This window comes from Gigantopelta aegis, chromosome 4 (assembly GCF_016097555.1).
Source record: "Gigantopelta aegis isolate Gae_Host chromosome 4, Gae_host_genome, whole genome shotgun sequence".
Classification (NCBI taxonomy): Eukaryota; Metazoa; Mollusca; class Gastropoda; order Neomphalida; family Peltospiridae; genus Gigantopelta; species Gigantopelta aegis.
In genome coordinates, this window is record NC_054702.1 from 65060580 (window position 1) to 65081305 (window position 20726).

General features: G+C 33.6%; 1 protein-coding gene across 1 annotated transcript in view; it reads left to right on the forward strand.

The window, feature by feature from the left end:
- Positions 1 to 517: 517 nt before the first annotated feature.
- LOC121372183 overlaps positions 518 to 20726 on the forward strand; it is a 40956-nt gene continuing 20747 nt past the window's right edge. The window contains exons 1-8 of the mRNA XM_041498466.1: positions 518 to 679; positions 3952 to 4156; positions 5548 to 5714; positions 6651 to 6948; positions 8458 to 8531; positions 8843 to 8896; positions 13561 to 13675; positions 17896 to 18071. Coding sequence (XP_041354400.1) covers positions 518 to 679; positions 3952 to 4156; positions 5548 to 5714; positions 6651 to 6948; positions 8458 to 8531; positions 8843 to 8896; positions 13561 to 13675; positions 17896 to 18071 — 1251 coding nt within the window. The remainder of the gene's footprint in view (positions 680 to 3951; positions 4157 to 5547; positions 5715 to 6650; positions 6949 to 8457; positions 8532 to 8842; positions 8897 to 13560; positions 13676 to 17895; positions 18072 to 20726) is intronic.

A 20726-nucleotide genomic window follows, 5' to 3' on the forward strand; every position in this document is an offset into this window, starting at 1 on the left:
TGAATTCTTTAACACAACAAATACTATAATATATTATGTACAAATCGGAAGTTTCTTTTTTTGTTCAGTATATGTGTGTGTATCTGTCTCTGTCTCTGTCTCTGTCTCTCTCTCTCTCTCTCTCTCTCTCTCTCTCTCTCTCTCTCTCTCTCTCTCTCTCTCTCTCTCTCTATCTCTCTCTCTCTCTCTCTGTGTGTGTGTGTGTGTGTGTGTGCGCGCGTGCGCGCGTGCGCGCGTGTGTTAATATATTATCCAAGTCGAACCATGAATTATCGCTTAGGTTTTAGTCGAAGAAAATGTATTGAGTGAGACCCTGTGGTCATAATATATTCGGAGCTAAACATTAACAAAAGAACGTGATTTTAAAATATGTATATATTTTTAAACTATATTTTTAATAAAAAATATGAATTGCCAAAGAAAGACTGTGGAATGAAAGAAAAGAAAAGAAAAAAGCAAATTGAATTAAAAAACAAAAACAGGACCGCAGTGAAGATAAAGCGTCCTGGGTTTCAACATGGACGACTGTGATCTTGAAAAATTGGCAGTGAAGCCTGGGAAGTTAACTCCTGCATTTCACAAAAATACTTTAGAATATAACGTAATAATTGCGAGCGATGTAGATAAAATATTTATAGATCCTTTGACAAGTGACAGCGGTGCATCATATTCGATACCAGTAGGTTATTTTTTTATTTGGGCCAAAAAGGCTGTCACAGTGTTACTGAGTGTACACTCGGTAACACTGACTGTAGTCTACAGCCTGTACGTTCCTAACTGCTTAAGACTTCAAATTACGCTAGGCCTGTTTTCTTGTGCAGGGTTCACACAATCAAAATCAGATTATTATTTTTTGTCATTCATTTGTGAATATTTTCATTAACAGTAAAGTTCAGACAAATATCCATAGTCCGTCCCATGGCATAGGCTGATAGGGGACGCCTTTTTCTAAATAATAGGATACTATCATAACTATGAAATTTACAACAAGTCACTGGTCAGTGGCATAGGAAGGTGCCAAAAGTGTGTGTGTGGGGGGGGGGGGGGGGGGGGGGGGGGCGCACTTATATTTACACACTTTTACACTATTATAAAGAAAATATAAAGCAAAATATCTGAAAAGTGGGGTGGCACATGCCCCCTTGCCCCCCCCTCCCCCCCCCACACACACACTTCCTATGCCCGTGCTGGTGAGGAGTGCAAGGGGTGCAGCAGTGATGGGATTTTTCATATATTTATATATGTGTGTGTGCACACACCCCACACACACGCACGTAATATGGCACTTAATTCCTACACCCATGCAAGTTATGTATTTCTGAGCTGATTGATTTGTAAATTTCACCCAAAAATAGTTGGTGTTTTGTGTTATTTCCTAAACACTTACTTTTCTTCTTACATCAAACCAACTTGAAATTATTAACAAAAAACATTTTTATAGAATGATGGGAAGGACTATAAATACAACCTTTACAACTACAAACTACTAAAACCATTAATTTTACTAAGTTGTTTTTATTCAAGTAAATTTATATAAATACATTTGAGTGTATAAACTGTTAATTAAGAATACGTTCATTAGAAAATTTATATTTAACAAACTATTCACTGGTGTATTGACATCAAGTGTTGATAGTGATGATGAGTAAAAAAGATGTGAACTCACTACTCTTCATAGGCATAGGAAGCGAGGTGGGGAGGGCAAGTGGTTGCTTTTCTTGATCCAGTAGCAGCAGCGATGTTATATATATATATATGTATGTGTGTGTGCGTGAGAGACTGCCATCAGTGATTAATCACAGAGAAAATAAACATTTTAAGTATTTTTTGTCCCAGTCGTCAAAATTGAAAAAATAATTATAAAATGGCACCCATTTTCCGTCATATTAAAATGATTCATCATCACTAATTTCTGTAAGTTTTTATCAGGATGAAATCGTCCGCAGTTCCAGAACTACAATGTACACAAACTACTTTGAACTTTTTTCTTTTTTAAAAAAATAAATCTTTGCAGATTTAGTTTTTCACTTTCAGTACGAGCAAAAATAAAAATAATAACTAGCTAAATAATTCACTATTATATATTATGTGCATGTACTTGTACTTGCTTATCTATGCTGTTTTAGTTTTTTTTGCTTTTTTTAAAGGGACATTCCTGAGTTTGCTGCAATTTTTAAGATGATATCGACTAACAGAGACTTTTTAACGAATGTAATTACGTATCAAATATATTTTTCTGCATAAAATATTAGTGGATACATATTAAACGTGTTTCTGATTGTTCTTATATTTGTACTAGGTTAAATTTAATTTAATTTCCTAAAATATATTTTTTATATATATACGAAATTATTTGAAGACACAGTCGAGTTTGGACTTCTTACAAATATTAAGATGACCAGAAACACATTGAATATACAGACACTGATATTCTAAACAAGAAAATACATTTAATATGTAAGTTTAATCGTAGAAATATTTTATTAGTCGGAAACATCTTACAATGCAGCAAACTCAGGAATGTCCATTTAAAGCAGTGATACCTCTTTCTGTAACATGTGTTTAGTTAAATAATCAACAGTACCGGGGTAGGCCTATACAGTATATTAAGTATTTGTGCTTATTCAAGTTATTCCATATTTAAAAAAAAAAATATATATATATATATATATATGTATGTATGTATGTATGTATGTATGTATGTATGTATGTATGTATGTATATATATATATATATATATATATATATATATATATATATATATTCTCATCAAAGATTTGACATTATCAAAATAATAATAAACATTACAGAAATATGTCTTCACATACATCTTTCTTTTAGACTTCTATAATGTGTACATGACACCCATATATTATGTACTCCAGAATGCATCTAAAGACAACTGAATAAAAATCAAATATGGGAGAGACTATCCTACCCCTAGTATTGTCACCCCCAAATTATTTTACCAACCCTCTGAACTCAAATCCTGGGGGACACATTGCCCATTGCAAGTATCCCAGACACAACACGCTAACATGGCATGGCAAAGATGCAATTTTTGTTTTCTAGTCAAGATATAATTTTATATTTATAATTATTTTACAAGTGATCATTAAAAATAAAGTATCTTGCTCAAAAAATAGTTTATATAAATGTATGTATGGTAATTGGCATACTTGTACTACTTGTGGAAAGTATCATGAATAAATCAAACCGAAAAAGAAAAAAACAACCCATCCCATCCCTAGCAGTTAAAAACCGAAAAGACTTTCCTGTCAACAGCTATGGATTCTTTTTACGTCCACAATATTTTTTTTTTTTTTTTTTGTTACGTTAACTAATTGGAATATATTTTATTTTACATACTCTAACTGAAAAATGGAGAATATTCTTTCTGTACAAATCGTAGTTTTGTTTTTGTTGTTAGCTGAATGCAGTTTGTGACATCGATGGTAGTTCACCAAGGTAAAGGTCTATGGTCTAGTTTGTAGGGTTTTTTGTTGGACCTCCGACATTCATCAGTTGAAGCTCCATAGCAACGTTGTAAAATTCTGCCAGTTTTCGAAGCCGAGTCTTAAAATCATGGAATTGACTATTTCATGGAAAATATGAGAAGTATCAACAAAGAAACTTAACCCTAACCGTAACCCTACCCCACGAGATGATCCTGTTAGTGGAAAGTAGATCAAATTAGCAGGTGGGCCTTGCTCAAATATTGCTCAATATCTGCATAGCTGTCAGTATTGTGTCAATATAGGTGATGTGTCAATACCGTATACCGTACCAAATCCAAGGTAAATCACCCACAAAATATCGATATCGATACCAAACCAAAAATGTCTATACCACCCAGCTCTAACAACTAATTTATGTTCCTTTGCATGTCACTGATTTTTAATTTTGTTTTTAATTTTAATTCTTTTTTAATTTTGTCTTTCTCTGTTTCAGATTAGTGGAGGTAGCAAACAAATCACACTGAAGGAAGGTGCTGTGACTGACATAAAAATCGATGTTTCAGCAGAGGATGGAACGACAAAGTCTTATGTGATCCATGCGAAGCGGTTATCGGCAAAAGATGCCAGTCTGACATCGTTGATCATCAGCTCTGGGAAGCTGGACCCAGCCTTTTCTCCAGACCGTTTTGATTACACATGTATGTTTGACTGATACCGTTAGAATAAGTTTAGAGTCTGTGATGCTTAGTTATTAGGCAGTGTAAAATATTTTTGGCTATTGCAGGGTGGGTTTTTTTTTTGGCCATTAAATTGCTTATAAATTATTAATTTTGTCAAGCTGACGATTTTCAGTGGTTCAAAAACATCAATGGGAATGGTAGGAGTGTTGTACAGATAGCCACAAGAGAGGGGTATATTTCATGGGGGGTGGGGGAGTAGCCCAATGGTAAAGTCCTCACTTGATGTGTGGTTGGTCTGGGATAGATCCTTGTCAGTGGGCCCACTGGGCTATTTCTCATTCCAGCCAGTGCACCACATCTGGAATATCAAAGGCTGTGGTATGTACTACCCTGTCAGTGGGATCGTGCATATAAAAGAACCCTTGCTGCTAATAGAAAAGAGTAGCCCATGAAGTGGTGACACCAGGTTTCCTCTCTATCTGTGCGGTCCTTAACCATATGTCTAACTCCATATAACCGTAAATAGAATGTGTTGTGTGCATCGTTAAATAAAACATTTGTTTCTTTCATAATTGGAAAGATAATGAAATGTAAATCAAAGGGGAAAGGGACCAGTTGGATTTTTAAAATATGGAAAATTGAATGTGTTCATAATTATCCTATATAGGGTTTAAAGTATTTCGAAATGCATTTTATTCAAAACAGAAACGGTTCATATCTCTGTGAAACCTCATACATGTATACATAAAAGATCCCTTAATTGCTGCTATCCAATGGCAGTAGCCTATGTGGTGGCAACAGGTTTTCTCACTCATTATCTAGACCAAGTGTCAAAATGACCATATATTAGATAGAAAATAGCCATACATAAATCCTTTAATAATATCTTAGGGTTATGTATTTTCCATGACGCTCTGAGACCCAGCCTCTATTTAAGGCAGGATTCAATTTTTTGACATGCAAAATTTTGTCACATAACCTTATTGTACAGTCAGATTATAATGTAGGCTTCCAAACATTTTGATACAAGTGGAAACCTTTTATGTCACTGAGAAATGAAAAAAACCTTTTCCTTTCCTGTTCTCGCCATGCAGTTGTAAGCTTTTGACATTATGCAATGGAAATGACGAGTAGAACTTGGTCATTTACCTAACAAAGCTACAATAGCAGAAGTTGACCTTTAACGAAGACAGGCATCTATTTAAGAATTTACAGTACTGGTTCAAATTATTCTGAGATATCATTCAACAAATAATCCTTTTCTCGACACTGCTGCTTTTAAAGGATACTTTTTGCATTATAAAACAAGGATCTATAGAAATTTTGAGCTATTCTAAAAACCTTGTGTAAATCAAAACATACGGTTCAGATGTTTTAAGTTAATCTTTTGTCCATGTTTTCCCCTACAGGCTTATTGCCATGTGATATTACTGAGGTGTTAATCACACCTACAGCACCTGATACAAAGATCACTCTGATGGTTGGAAGCCAAAAACCTGACACTCCGACAGATCTTAATTTTGGTGACACCATCATCCCTATTCAAGTTACTTCTGCTGATGGGTCCACTACGCAGGTACATACATATAGCTAGTAGAGAACTAGTAAATACAGCCAACATGCATTATACAGCCATCCAAGGAAGGATACTTTTATGGCAGGTGGTTGTATTAGACAGGTCATACTGTGTTAAAATAGACGATTTGGGAGAATATTGGAAGTGACAGAATATGAAGAGTTTAGATGCAAAAACCGATAAATGCATTTTAGTAATTTTCTGCAAAAGAGTCCAAAATAGGTGATCTTAATTTGAAATAAATAATGTAAATAAAGGAGATAATTTTTAAAAAACGAGTACGAACATCTGAACATAACGCCTTTAACTGAGTAATGATAGTAGAAGTCTGTTTTTGGATAAAATGGTGTTTATCGGTTTTTGTGCCTGAACTCTTCATATGTATGAGTCATGTTTCTACATAAATATTTCAGATATTAATAAATAATAAACATTTGTGAAATATTTAAAAGATTTAGTAAATATTTGTAAACATATATTAAATATTAATTTAACAGACCCTAGTTTTTAAACACTCCCAATATTAGATCCATTTTTGATAATTGTACTTGGAAATTACTTACATTTTATTGTTTAAAATATCAATTTCTATACATCTGAATGATTCTGGTCATCCTGGTGTTTGTAATATATACAGCGAAATAAATTTTTCATACTTATAAAAACACACGTGCTCCAGAGAAGTAACAGCTACGGATAAAAGCTCTAGTTTAATTTCAGAGGATATTTCTACGTTGCAACATCACAGACTCTTATGTCACTTTATTGTATCTTGATAGAGATCAACCAAACTTACTGTCCATCTTACACATGCTGAGACTAGGGTCTGTCACTTTAAATATATGTAATAAATATTTAGAAAATTTAATTTATATCGGAGGCAGAAGATCTCTCAGTTTTACAAAATATTACATTTTCAAATTAACTTTCTTTCAGGTTTACAATATACATATTACACGGAAACCATTTCCTCGATTTGTGAAGATTATGGACAAAGATTTGGCTCTTAATTATGAATGCCCAATAACATTATGTCCCCTGTACCGACCAATCTCGATCAAGGGAAGTCAGCCTCTTCATGTTTTCTCGGCACCTTTGATTGATGAATATACAAAAACATCTAAGTTTGATCCACTGAGTAACATGCCTCTGGCATCAGACTGGAGAGTGGAAAACCATGAGTTGGATGCAAAAATATCATCACTGTCTGGCTGTGTTCCTCTCACATATGGAGGTAGGTGTAATCATTGCCTGTATTCATCATAAAATGTTTAAAATGCAAAAGGGTTTAGTAATTTAAGCTGCTGTATGTAATGAACAATAATTTTAAGCTGAACAATGACGTAATAAACAAAAGGTAAAGTTAAACTTTGTTTTGTTTAACATCACAACTAGAGCACCTGTTGGATGTCAAACATTTGATAATTCTTACACATATAGTCTTCAGAGGAAACCCTCTTCAATTTTTCCATAAGTAGCAAGGGATCTTTTATATGTACTTTCTCACAGACAAGACAGCACATACCATTACCTTTGATATACCAGTCGTAGGGGATTGGTTGGACCAGGAAAAATTCAATCAGAGAATTATTCCATTGAAGGGATTCGATCATTTGACCCTGCTTCACTGGACAAAAGACTGTGACAAAGACCATAACATATAATTACCATAATCCGGCATCTGATGTGCAGTTAGTCACAGGACTGATGCTTCTTAGTGGACCCGTTGAATTGGGTTATTTCCTATTCCAAGATGAGCTCTAGATTGAGGTACAGGTACTAAAGATCATGGTACAATTTAATACATGCTATCATGTTTGGAAGATGCATTTGTGGCACTAACAGATCAAGATGAAATGCCATTAATACTTCTATTTGTTTAATTTTTTCATCAAAATAATATTATTATTACTTTACATTTTTTGCAACCTTAAGTTTTAAATTCCTTCTTGGATTGGATTGCCTATATCCAATTAAAGTTCAAGCACGTCTTTCACGGGCAAAGTCTCTGGCCTAGCCAGTGACTGGGTTCAGGACAGAAAGGGGTGGGGTAGGGTGAATTGGAAAAGGACAGAATTTTGGAATAGCAATTAGAGAAAAAGATAATATATATATTTTTTTTAATTAAAAAATTAACTAGCCAAAAATAAAAAAGAATTGACTTCTCAGTCAAATATTTATATAATTTGGAGCATTTTAGAATGACAGTCCAAAAATAAATGTGAGAAAGAAGAGAGGATCGAACTATTCAATTATTCCTTCTTACATGTGCTGCTTATTTTTGTATTCCAAGGGAAGTAATGCTGCATTAATTGTGCCTGATTCTTAAATTATTGTTCTTTGTTCAATAAATTCTATTCTTTCTTTTTTTAAAAGGCAGTTACATCTGTTACAATTAATAGTGAAATGGTGAATTTTCTGCTGTGAAATATATGAAGGGTGCATTTCCAAAATGCTATATATCCATTTACTTCACTTTGATAAAAACATGGCTTTAATATTCAACAGTATAAAATAGTGTATATCATACAAGGTATAGTTTTAACACTCTGTTCAATGTATATATTGTGCATTTTGATAGAAACTTTATTGTCGTATTGTTGAGTATAGTTTCACTAATAACGGCAAAATCTAGAAATTGGTATATATTGCATTATAGAAATGACGTTTTCATATAATTTCCTGCAAGACATGATTACTGTTATAAATGTATTATTTTTTATGGATTTATATTCTTTGTTAGGACAATCACAGGTTACTGCACTTGGAAAACTTGGATCTGTTTTGAAATCATGTGATACACCACTTAAATCAGAGGTTTGTTTTTGTTCTGTTGGGGGGGTTTTCTACATATATTTGTTATTGTAATTTTAGGAAAACGTTATTTTATGAGGAATTTAATGATGAGAAACTGACAGAAACATGCACTTTTTCCAATGTATCACACAACAATATGTAACATCTTCAGTCCATATAATACTTAATTTTTTAGAATGTATATTCTCGTCTGTTAAATATTTTCAGAATAATTACTGTAAACATTCATTGTTTTTATGGCCACCCGTTATATGTACCTCTGTTTCTAAATAATTTAGAAGTCTTAAATAGTGTTTTCTTCTACTTTTCAGAATTTGAAAGATAAATTCAAAGACACAAAACTTAACGATTCTCACAGTGTTCAGGTCAGTTTTACTTTCCAGGTTATGTTTGTATTTTACAAACCTACATTAAAGTGGCTGTCCTGATTTTGCTGCCATTGTACAATGTTTTCTACTACTAGAGCTAGGGTTGGACAAACTTGAACTTTTTTTTCTTAAAAGTTGAGTTTGCAGAGTTGTAATTTCTATGGCCATTTTGCCCGTAGAATCTGAATCTGATGGGATTTTTTATGTAGCAGGATGTTTGATATCGGTTAATGACAAAAATTCAAAATGGCTGCCACAAATAACAATTTTCATAATATTAGGTTCATTTGTAATATATTATGGGTTGTAATATATGATTTTGTTATGAAACTCAGGGTGCTGATCTCAAATATGATGTCCAAAATGTGATCTGATGCATGGGTATTGATATTTACTGGCAAGGTGTAGAATCACATTAATTTTGACTACCCGGTAATATGTTGTATCCAATCATCCAGGTGCCAGATCAAATATGTAAGGATTGGTTGCTGTTCGTTATGAAGTTCTCAGAGATTCCATCCAATATTCTGTTGCTGTTGTATTCATTACTGAATAAATTAATATAGAAACACAAAATAAGAACTTGAAAATGATTTCAGGATGGAACATTGTATAAAAAGAAATGGGAATTCAAAGCCTAACAATCTAATGGATGTATTCTCATGAGAAGAATGATACACTTATGTAAGAAACCAACCAACGGACAGAATTTATAACTATAGTAGCTGAAAATGTTTGTATTGAGTCGATAAACAGATGTATACCAGCTGAATCTCTAAAATACACTCTAGAATCTAAAAGACACTTGATATTATTGTTTTTACTTGTCTTGATTGTAACAACTGAAGATATGATTGCATTCAACTCATTATCATATCAATGAGATGCTTATAAATGGATTTGTTTCTTGTGCCCATTGGGAAGGATATATTTCAAAATACTTGTTTTGGTGTCAGATGGAATTTGAAACCTTGCGCTTGTATTCCTTTTAAGTCATTCATTCCCATTAGGAAGTAAAGTAATATAGTTTTGTAGGAGGCAAGAGGAGTTGCATTAACACCATTCATAACCAATTCCTTAATTAACTCTTTTTGACTGAGTCAAGTTTAAATAGTTTTGGTGTCGGACATGGATAGAAATCAAATCAAAGATGCCAACTTAACAGAATCAATGCAACATTCTATTAAAAGTATATTAGGGAACTTTGATTAACCAATGGTTTTTTGTTTGTTTTTTTCATAACCAAGAAACATGTTTAAAATATAGATTAACTAACTTACTTCTCTGATTAACCCTGAAAAATTATATTTTGGTGTCTGATGGAAATATTATTGTTTATGGTATCTTAAACAGGATTTGTTGTTTTGCATGTATGAAATTATTGAAGGCAAAATCTAGCTTGATCTGCTAATTTGAATTTTTGGTGAGACCACTGGTGTTGAGCACTTTTGAATATGCCCTGAACGCAAAACGACTGTTGACTGGAGTTGAGGTCATACTATCTAAGTCTGGATCTAAGTTATTACATTCTTCTATTTATAATTTGGTGCTTATAAGTCTCATCTGTTTGATCTTCTTTTTGTTCCAGACTGACTCTTTTAGTTTCTTCTTACATTTCTTTGTTTTCACCCAAGATCTTGATTCCGATGTCCTTCATTACATATTACAGTGTAGCTTTCATCGGTCATTTTAAACAAATGCTCCAGCTCTCCATCGATATACTTTTAATTTTTTCCTCTTTTATCAGAGGCATTCATCTTCATGCTATCATTAAATGTCCCTACCTTCTTATATAGCATTTCTTTTCAACATTACCTGTCCTCAAGGATGCACTTGTTTGAGGACAGGTAAGTTTTCTCCATTTCCTTTCCACATTACCTGTCCTCAAACAAGTGCATTCTTGAGGACATTTAATGTATCCATAAAGGAGAAAACACCTCAAGGTTTCTCCATTTTTCTGTTTTATTGTATTTGTCTTCATTGCCGTTCTACATTTTTTGACCAAAACCCTTAGATCAATAAAGGGATATAATGTTGTATTTATCCCTTCACTATACACTTTCTTAGCTGCTAAATTATTTGAAGTATCTAAAATTATAGCTTTCTTTACCTTCGGTTTCTTGCATAACTACATCATTCTTGCCATTCCCTGGAAATACATGTATATACCCGGTAAGCCTCATTTTTGTAGTTTGGTGGTGACTTTCAATGTACATTCTTATGTCATTTCAACCAAAACTTTCTCATGTTTTCCTTTTGCATTTCATTATCAGTTTACTGTATAACAAATAAGTATAGGACAGAAACAAGGAGAATTTCAACCAATCTGTATATCTAGAATCTTTCACTTGGAAGAATGGATACAACATAATATTGGTCAATATTAATGTGATTCTATAAATAAACTCATTAATTATAGGTCACTTTAACAGCAAATATTGATATACATGCTTCATATCAAATGTTTGGGGCATCATATTTGAAATCAGCATTCTGAGAAACATAAGAAATCATATATTACAAGCCATAGTGTATTGAAAATACACATAATGTTGTGAAAAATGATTCCGATCAGTGCACCACAAATTGACAAAGGCCGTGGTATGTGCTTTCTTGTCTGTGGGAAAGTGCATATAAAAGATCCCTTGCTGCATTAGGAAAAATGTAGAGGTTTTTCTCTGATGACTACGTGTCATAAATACTAAATGTTTGACATCCAATAGCCAATGATTAATTAATCGATGTGCTCCAGTGGTGTCGTTAAACAAAAAAACTCTTCTTTTTTTGTAGCCATTTTAAAAAGGTTTTTGGCATATAAAATATTTTTACATTATTAAAATTACAATTAATTACATTTTCTTTCGTTGAATATGTATAAATCTTTATAACCAATGTATTTCTGAACATAATATAATGTTTTGTAGTACCTCTATATAGATTTTGGCTCAGATAATTTCATATTTACAAATTTATTATTTCTTCCAACTGCCAAACACAATTTGAAACAATTCAGCCAAAGGTTCTTCAAAATGCATTTTTCCATATACAAGTACAAGTAGTTCTTTACACTAATATTGAAAGAAAGAAAGAAATGTTTTATTTAACGATGCACTCAACATATTTTATTTACGGTTATATGGCATCAGACATATGGTTAAGGACCACACAGATTTTGAGAAGAAACCCACTGTCGCCGCTACATGAGCTACTCTTCCCATTAGCAGCAAGGGATCTTTTATTTGCGCTTCCCACAGGCAGGATAGCACAAACCATGGCCTTTGTTGAACCAGTTATGGATCACTGGTCGGTGCAAGTGGTTTACACCTACCCATTGAGCCTTGCAGAGCAATCACTCACGGTTTGGAGTCGGTATCTGGATTAAAAATCCCATGCCTCGACTGGGATCCGAACCCAGTACCTACCAGCCTGTAGACCGATGGCCTAACCACTATGCCACCGAGGCCGGTCACACTGATATTGAAAACATGATAATGTATTTAATATGTAATTTTTGTCTTGGAGAAAAGTTCTTACTTAAAAACATCTACACAATGATAGTAAACTCAGGACAGCTCGTCTCTTTAAAGTAAGTAAGCTATCCCAGAGGTCCAAAACAGCCAAACCCAGCCTTCAGCTTTATAAGCTCTTGGGTAATCTTAAAACAGATCATGAAACTACAAATGTAAATGGAATGAACAAGTATCTAATAATGAGTAATCATCGTTTGAACTTTAGGTTCATGTTAACTGTAAGTAAAGGTCAGGTGGTCCTTCTAATTGGGCCTGTGCTTTTAAAGTTTTTAGAGTTCAGGCTCAATCTCTAATGACATCACATGCATACAATTCGTATGGCGTTGCCATGAATAGAGTCTTGAGTCTAGACTCTAAAAGTTTTACAAGCACAGTCCCTGGTTCGTCCTCTGATTGGCCTTTCAGAATGAGATGATTTAAAGCCAATAATATGAGGTTAGTTATATCTAGAAATGTGAGAATAGAAAATCATGTTGATGATGCCTCCAGCACATTTATCATAATGGCCGTTAGGTTTATATCACTGTGTAGAAACTAAAAGACAACATCCATTGTCACACAACATCATCAAGGTGTTTCAGAGGGCAGGGTAATACATTTCATAGCCTTTGATCTTCCCTTTTGCAGCACATTTGTTGGAATGAGAAATACAATTATTAAGGGACTGGTACTGTGACTATCTGTTAGCACCAGTTCCTCTTGAACTCCCAAACTGCATATAATAAATGGGAAAGTGGTTAAATATGTGAAAAATAGTTTAATTTTGTTGACAATACATTACAGCTGTATGGGAACAAAAAAGTATTAAACTATTAGATAGAAATACAATGTACATATAATTTCATACCATACGTACATGAATTTTGTGTCCTTTTAAAAATATTACAAAAATATCTAAAGATATTACTATTTAATTTTGCTATGAAAAGTTGGAAACATTATGCCCAGTTTTGTAAACTTTTTAAATTCCTTAAATTGAAAATATCAACATTGTATGTAATGGCTAATTGAAAGATTTGATTGCAGTGATTTGCTGTAATGCTAAACATAAACTGAAAAATGTCTGTTTTACATAGCACACACATCATATTCTATTCATATTTTAAATTACTCTCTTTAATGACTTGGCAGGTGCGGAAATGGGAGAAAGGTCTACATCAAATATTTGACGAGACTGATGTTAACGTGCTGTCTAATACAGCCAAACAGTGTTTAAAACAGTATTTCAAAAGTTTGCCTAGACCAGGTGAATACTTTTTGTTTATATCTTACTATAAATATGAAGACAAACTTAATCTCACCCATAAAACCACCCACCTAATATTTGAATGCAAATGTTACATATGACTTCTGGGCAATTCCACGGTAACGGAATTACAAGTTGGAGAGATATTTCAGGCATTAAACTCAGCTAGTCCACATAAGAAAAATTAGCATAATGGTGTAACTATGTAATACACTAGTACTGCATTAGTGCTTGTTTATGGACAGAACTGAGACTCTCTACTGCAAGGTGTAGTGCATGAGTACTTAATTAAAGTTTGGTAACGGAATTACGTAAAAACGGACACCATTTTTACGGGCACCGCAAAACATCAACAAACTCTGTGAAGTATGATGAAATAATTATTTATCTTCATGATGGAATGATGATCTAATGACTTGTGATTAACAAAATAGAAATTATATTACATATTATTTTTTCATAATTTTGTTGTACAACATTGAATGCCGGTAACGGAATTACACAGTTCGGTAACAGAATTACCGCTCTGAATTTACTTTTGAAAAACAATATTTATTTACTTTAAATTTGATTTGTAAATATGTTGCATAATTTTATGAGTTAAATAATAATTCAGTATATTTGTTTTAAGCATTCATATTAATATTTCAAATGATAACTAGTTTCAATATCAGTAACATGTACACGTACATGTATATGAGTGGAGATTTAAACTAGCACTAAACTGTGTACATACTAGTATTACATAGTAAATGTTTAAAATGTTTGACAACAATTGAAAAAAATTCTTGAACATTGACATTGTTAATAACAAAGAGAATGACACCAGGTCAAAGGAACACAGGCCAATTAAAATTATATAAACTGACCGTCAAACATCTAGATTGTATTATGGTAAGTGAAAGATATTATGCCTAATAATAAAATTCCTCATCTATCTGAGGTTATGATAACATACATGACAACATTCAAAACACCAGTATTTTCTTTTTTGGCCAACCAAACATGCCATCTTTCCATTTTAAGAATTTTACTCAGATTAGATTTCCTTTATATACCAAAGAACTGCATTGGGTTTAGACGAATAGGAAAGTAATAATAATAAGCATAAGGCTAACATTGCTATCCTGTCATTTTAGGATATTGTTTGTTTTCAGTGCTCAACAAAGCGAGTAAAATACTTCCCATGGCGACTAAAAACATTCCCTGGCATCTAAAAATAAAATCACATTCTCCAGTTGGCGACTGTCCAATAATTTTACTTTAATCTGTAAACAAAACTGGACATCAGAAAACACTGTGGACCAGTGGCAATTTATCTTCCATAAAACATGTTTTCTATCGGTAATTTGTTTGAAAAATAAAAGTTTGAGACATGTTAATCGGACTATGAATAACGATTTTCCGGTATTCAAGAGTAAACACGGTGACATTAAGTGGGAGGTAATATTTCATTATGATGTTATCTCCCTTAACTTGAATATCAAGCGTTTTGAAATAATTTGGCCCCAGTTCAGTTTTGGATCAAGTCGGTCCTGTCCCATTTAGAGCCAGCTTTTATTTATGTATTAAAATGACATTTTTGAACCACTGTGTCTTTACTTGTCTGTTTGAAACTCAAACGTTAATTATTTTAAATGTCGACTTGTATACATGTATGTGTTATTCTGCGCTCCAATCGTCTCGTGTTTATCATGATAACAGGTCCCTCCACGATATACGACGTCTCCAATCGTGAATGTCGTTTTAATCACGTCGGAAGTCATGTTCACCAGTGGAGGATGAAAACATGTTTCTATTTTCATGACTCGACTTTAAACGGCTTTTAAGACACAACTATTTACAAAACAGTATTTATGGATTTACAAGGCAGTATGTGACGAAAATAAATATTATTTAAACCAAAAGTAAGGTAGCCGATTGATAACTACTAGCAACACATTGAAGCCTGGTAGATATTATCAAATGCTTTTATTTAACTTTTAATTAGTACTGCAATTTAAATGCATATTTTAGCAGTGCCATTAAAATAGTAATTCGCTTAAATTCGTTTAATACAATTATTGGGTACGGAATTTGATAATGATAATTAATAGTCGTTCACTGTTTTAGTGGAACCGGACACAAACAGTAACTTGTAATTTCTATTTAACAACTAGGAATCACCTCTTCATGAGTTCATTCGAATGCAGTCCTAATAACAATTACGGCATTAGTAATGTGCCGTAAAATGGCAGATGAATCGATTTAATTACAAGTATATATTAGCTGGCTACTAAATATAAGTGGCTTGTGACTAAAATATTATACTTTACTGGCCAGGGAAGAGTAAATTTGAGCTTGCTTTGTAGAGCACTGGTTTTAAGATTTGTGTTGAAGTCTGAATTAAGTCAAGACTTGTGCTAATATCAAGTTACATGTACTTTGTCTTGTGTCAGATGAGGATAATTATAAGGTGGCATTTTAAGTCACATCAATGGTTAAACATGGATGACAGACTGATTATGTTTAACTATATATGTCAAACAGCTTTGACTTTACCAGTGCTTATGAAACAAAGGGTCAGTAGATACCCAGGGAGTATATAAAATCACATCAAGAGGATCCTGTCTTGGACAAAGGAAAAGGGAGGGAGTTGTCAGAATTCTATTCATTTACATTTTAAAAGTATTATTTTTAAGTAAAGAAAGAAAGAAATGTTTTATTTAACGACGCACTCAACACATTTTATTTACGGTTATATGGTGTCAGACACATGGTTAAGGACCACACAGATTTTGAGAGGAAACCCACTGTCGCCACTACATGGGCTACTCTTTCCGATTAGCAGCAAGGGATCTTTTATTTGCGGTTCCCACAGGCAGGATAGCACAAACCATGGCCTTTGTTGAACCAGTTATGGATCACTGGTCAGTGCAAGTGGTTTACACCTACCCATTGAGCCTTGCGGAGCACTCACTCAGGGTTTGGAGTCCGTATCTGGATTTAAAATCCCATGCCTCGACTGGGTATTTTTAAGTCTGCATATAGTCCAATGATTTATCTAGGTGTTTTGTGGGACCGAAAATAGGCCCCTTCCCAATAGAAAGTGGCATTGATAATTCCCAATTTCTGTACTAAAAATTCCCAATACATGTATATATATATTTAATTATGTCTGTTGTAATAAATTAATTTTAACAGTGGTGTACAGCATCATTCAGTGGCCTGAAAACATATCTCAAGTATGATTTACTCACACTACTTTTCACAATCCCATCAGACATGGGACCCTAGTGAAATATCCCAGATAAATGCCTGTAGCCTACAGAAGATAATGGGTACATCAGAGGCCCATGCAACTTCCCTACACAACCTCCATTTCCCCTCCATGTAAGGGCTTAATTATTATTAAATATTAAAAGTAAAATTATTTTAGATAGCCCGATCAAAAATGCACCAAAATTAATGAGTATGTTTTATCATTTATATTATAAACAATTTGGAAGTGCACAAAAATTATGTAAAGTCCCCTTATTCTTTTGGCTATAATAATCAAAACTGCCTTTGTAATATATTCTGTCCTGGATCAGGCTTCTGGATATCCAGAGACGGGATCCAGGACAGACATGTTCAAAACCTTAGTGGTATAGGAGCATGTTAAAATCCATGGCACTCGCACATCAGAGGTATTTGTTAGTTTGATGATGTTATACACTTGTAGTTGTAGGATAATAATAATTCAAACAAATCATAAAAGTGAGTAATCCATTACTGACACTCCATCAAGGGTCTAAACTTACTAAAAAAAAAAAAAGGCACATGACCACTGTTCTATATACACCTTAGTGTTTTCACTAGCTTGTTTTAGCATGTTGCTGCACCATGCCACAATAGTCTAGTATCATCTTGCCTTAATCAGCACCATGCTACCCTGAGATAAAACAAGTCTTTTTCAATAATTAATTCTAAAAGTACCTTTATAAAACCCTCGGAAAATGTATTATTAATCAATAAAATATCTTTTATATACTTTGCCATTCATTTATTAAAGCAAGCATATTAATTATTTATTTTTATTTCGATTAATTTTTTGTTTTTAATGAAACCAAAAAGTGCCCTGAAAATGGTGAAAAAGCCCCAAAAGTGTATCGTGCCTTTCCAAATTATTTCTTGGGAAAACACTAACACCATATCGTACTGTAGTGTCAATCATAAAAGCTGCATCTGTAACCCTGCAGGTCAGAGTTGTAAGTATGACGAAGGAGAAACTCCACTGGATCACCTGAACCAGGCGGCGTACAACCTCGCTACGGCCATCAAGTTCTCTGGTAAACAGCATGCCCTGCACCACGAACTGGCCATGGTCCAGGAGGAGCGATATTACGCAGAAGACTTGTTTGGACTGAAGAAAGAAGTGAGTAATTCGGCTCATAGAAAAGGTGTAGTGGAAATGGTAAAGCCTGTGCTATGCCATCTCGAAGTTTTAATTTTTGATGGCTTGATTTCCTAGAATCTGAAGAATAAAACAATATTTGAGATGACAATTTTCAACTTTTAAAAGTTATTTTTATACGCCTGTCTGGGTATGGTGTTGTATGTCCGTCCATCCATCCATCCATCTGTCATCCACTGTAAACTTTTTGTTTCCGGAGCATACCTTTCTTATGAATTCGTTTTGGATCATCAAACCTTGTTTGCAGGTACAACTTGTGATGGCAGTGTGTCGTACACCATAACTAGGTTAATGCGACCCACTTTTCACACATTACTGCAGATTATATCACTTCGTATAGGATCATCAAACCTTGCATGGAACTACAACTTGGGATGGCAGTGTTTGGCATATCATAACTAGGTCACTGCGACCTACTTTTGATGGGCATATCATATATCTCACCAGTACTCTTTTGTATATAGTAGTAAGACAAAAAAGGTAATTATTTATCATGGTCCTCAAATGGGAGGATCACAAGCCCTCTAACCTTTTCCAATTCTTACAGGTCTGGGCCCTTATTTTTTAAAGCTGGCTTAGTGCTATGATATCGTAAAACCATCGTAGGCTATGACATCACTATGGCATGGGCTTTAGTGATGTTATAGCCAATGATGGTTTAATGATATTGTAGTGCTAAGTTTACAAAATCTCTAGCTGGATATCATTATTTTTGGTGGAGATACATGTGTATTGTCATCGTTTAATTTTATTACATTATTTTGTGTATCTGCATATCAGTATTTAATTCAACTATTGGTTTTTGAAAACATTGTTACAAGTTAGTTAATTATTAGGTAGAACTGTTTACTGCGCAAGTTACCAAATCTCTGATTCCTCAGTCTTATTTGGTATTTTGCCTTAATTAGTTGGTTAATTTTAGTGGCTACTACTTGAATATGGTTTTCAAACACATCACCAAATATCTTGATAAAATTATATTTATTTTTTTACTTTTTACAAAGAAAATGCGCAGTTTAATTAATTTTATTTTTATATGTATAATTTTATTGTGATGTAGGTGTTTATATATAGTATGATTGTGTGTGAATGTGTCAGCCCCAGGTTTGTATTGAGGGGGGAGAGGGTTACCTGGCAGTATCTTACTTCCTCCACTCACCAGCTTGACCATTTATATATTTTTTAATTTGGTGTTTTTGTTTTTAAAAATGTATAATATGTTTACAGGGTGCTCGTTTTTAATTTGTTTTCATATTTTATCCTTATTTTAATCTTATTCAAAATAAAAATTCAACTAAACTCCTCCTTATACAGAGAATTCGGCCGCAAACAATTGATTTCAATTTCTTCACCAGATATTTGGGCCAAGGATTAAAATAAACGTTTCCAGTGAGGGACACTCTCCTAATGACTGCACCACTCTCCTAGTGGTGCCATCATTGGATCTTCTAAACTTTCTGGCGTCGGACGTCGGGGCACTGTCCCCTGGTGGGTCACACTGAAGTGCCTAATAGGCCTGGTGTCCTTCACTTTCCCCAACCACTAAATAATTTCCTATGGCCTAGGCCTAACCTATCCCAACCTCCCTGTTCCTCAAAGGGCTAAATGGTAATTAAAATTTATGTTACTAGTTTTCATTTAGACAAGCCCACTCTAAAAGTGCCAAAATTTTTAGATAATTAATAATTATATTTAATTGTGGACTCCCACTATATTTTTTACTTTAAATTTCAAAATTGTCCAGGTAAATTTCTGTCCCAGAGCCGGCCCATGGCATCCATTAACGGGTCCCAGGATGGACATGCTTGAAACCTCTGTGGTATAGGAGCATGTAAAATGATTAAAGCAAAGCCAAGCCAACCAAATATCTGATTCCTCAGTCTTTTTTGTTTTTTTGCCATAATTAATTTGTTTATTTTTAGTTACTTGAATATGGTATATAAACATGTATTTGTATATTGAGTACATGCATGCAGTAACTATTTGTATGATTGATAATTGGTATAATTTCCAAAATACTTTTTAACATTTGTTTTAGAATTATGTTATTACATTATGGAGTTTTATTTTAGTGACATTTGTTTCACTTTCAAGTTTGAAATGAATGTGATTTTAAAAAAACACAATTATTCCTAATAATATTATTTAAGAACTTCAATGTTGCTAGACTAAACCCACAGCATATTACTGTAAATAGTTGTGTATTACTATTGGTTAAGAAGGCTGTCCCATCTAAGCAACAGACTTTACGTATTATGTAGTTCCACAAAAAAGGACATTGTCATTTTGACCTCATTTGATATACTTGCTTTTTTGCTTGAATGTATGCATTTTTAGTTCCCTATTGGTCAAACCAGAGAGGACATTAAGTTTTGCTTCCATCTGTTTACATAGTTTTCTGGATTTCTATATTCAATGCCTTAAGCTATTGAATTTTTGTTCTTAGCTATATTATGTACAGACCAAATCTGACTTTCAGGTGGATTTGAAAGAGTTATGGCCCTTAAACTTAGATGATATGAAAATTTGTTGGGCCCAGTAGGGGACATGTATCGTTTTAGCAGCACTACTTGTTAGTCCCATACTAGTTGAACAGAAGGGGACTATAGATTTTTT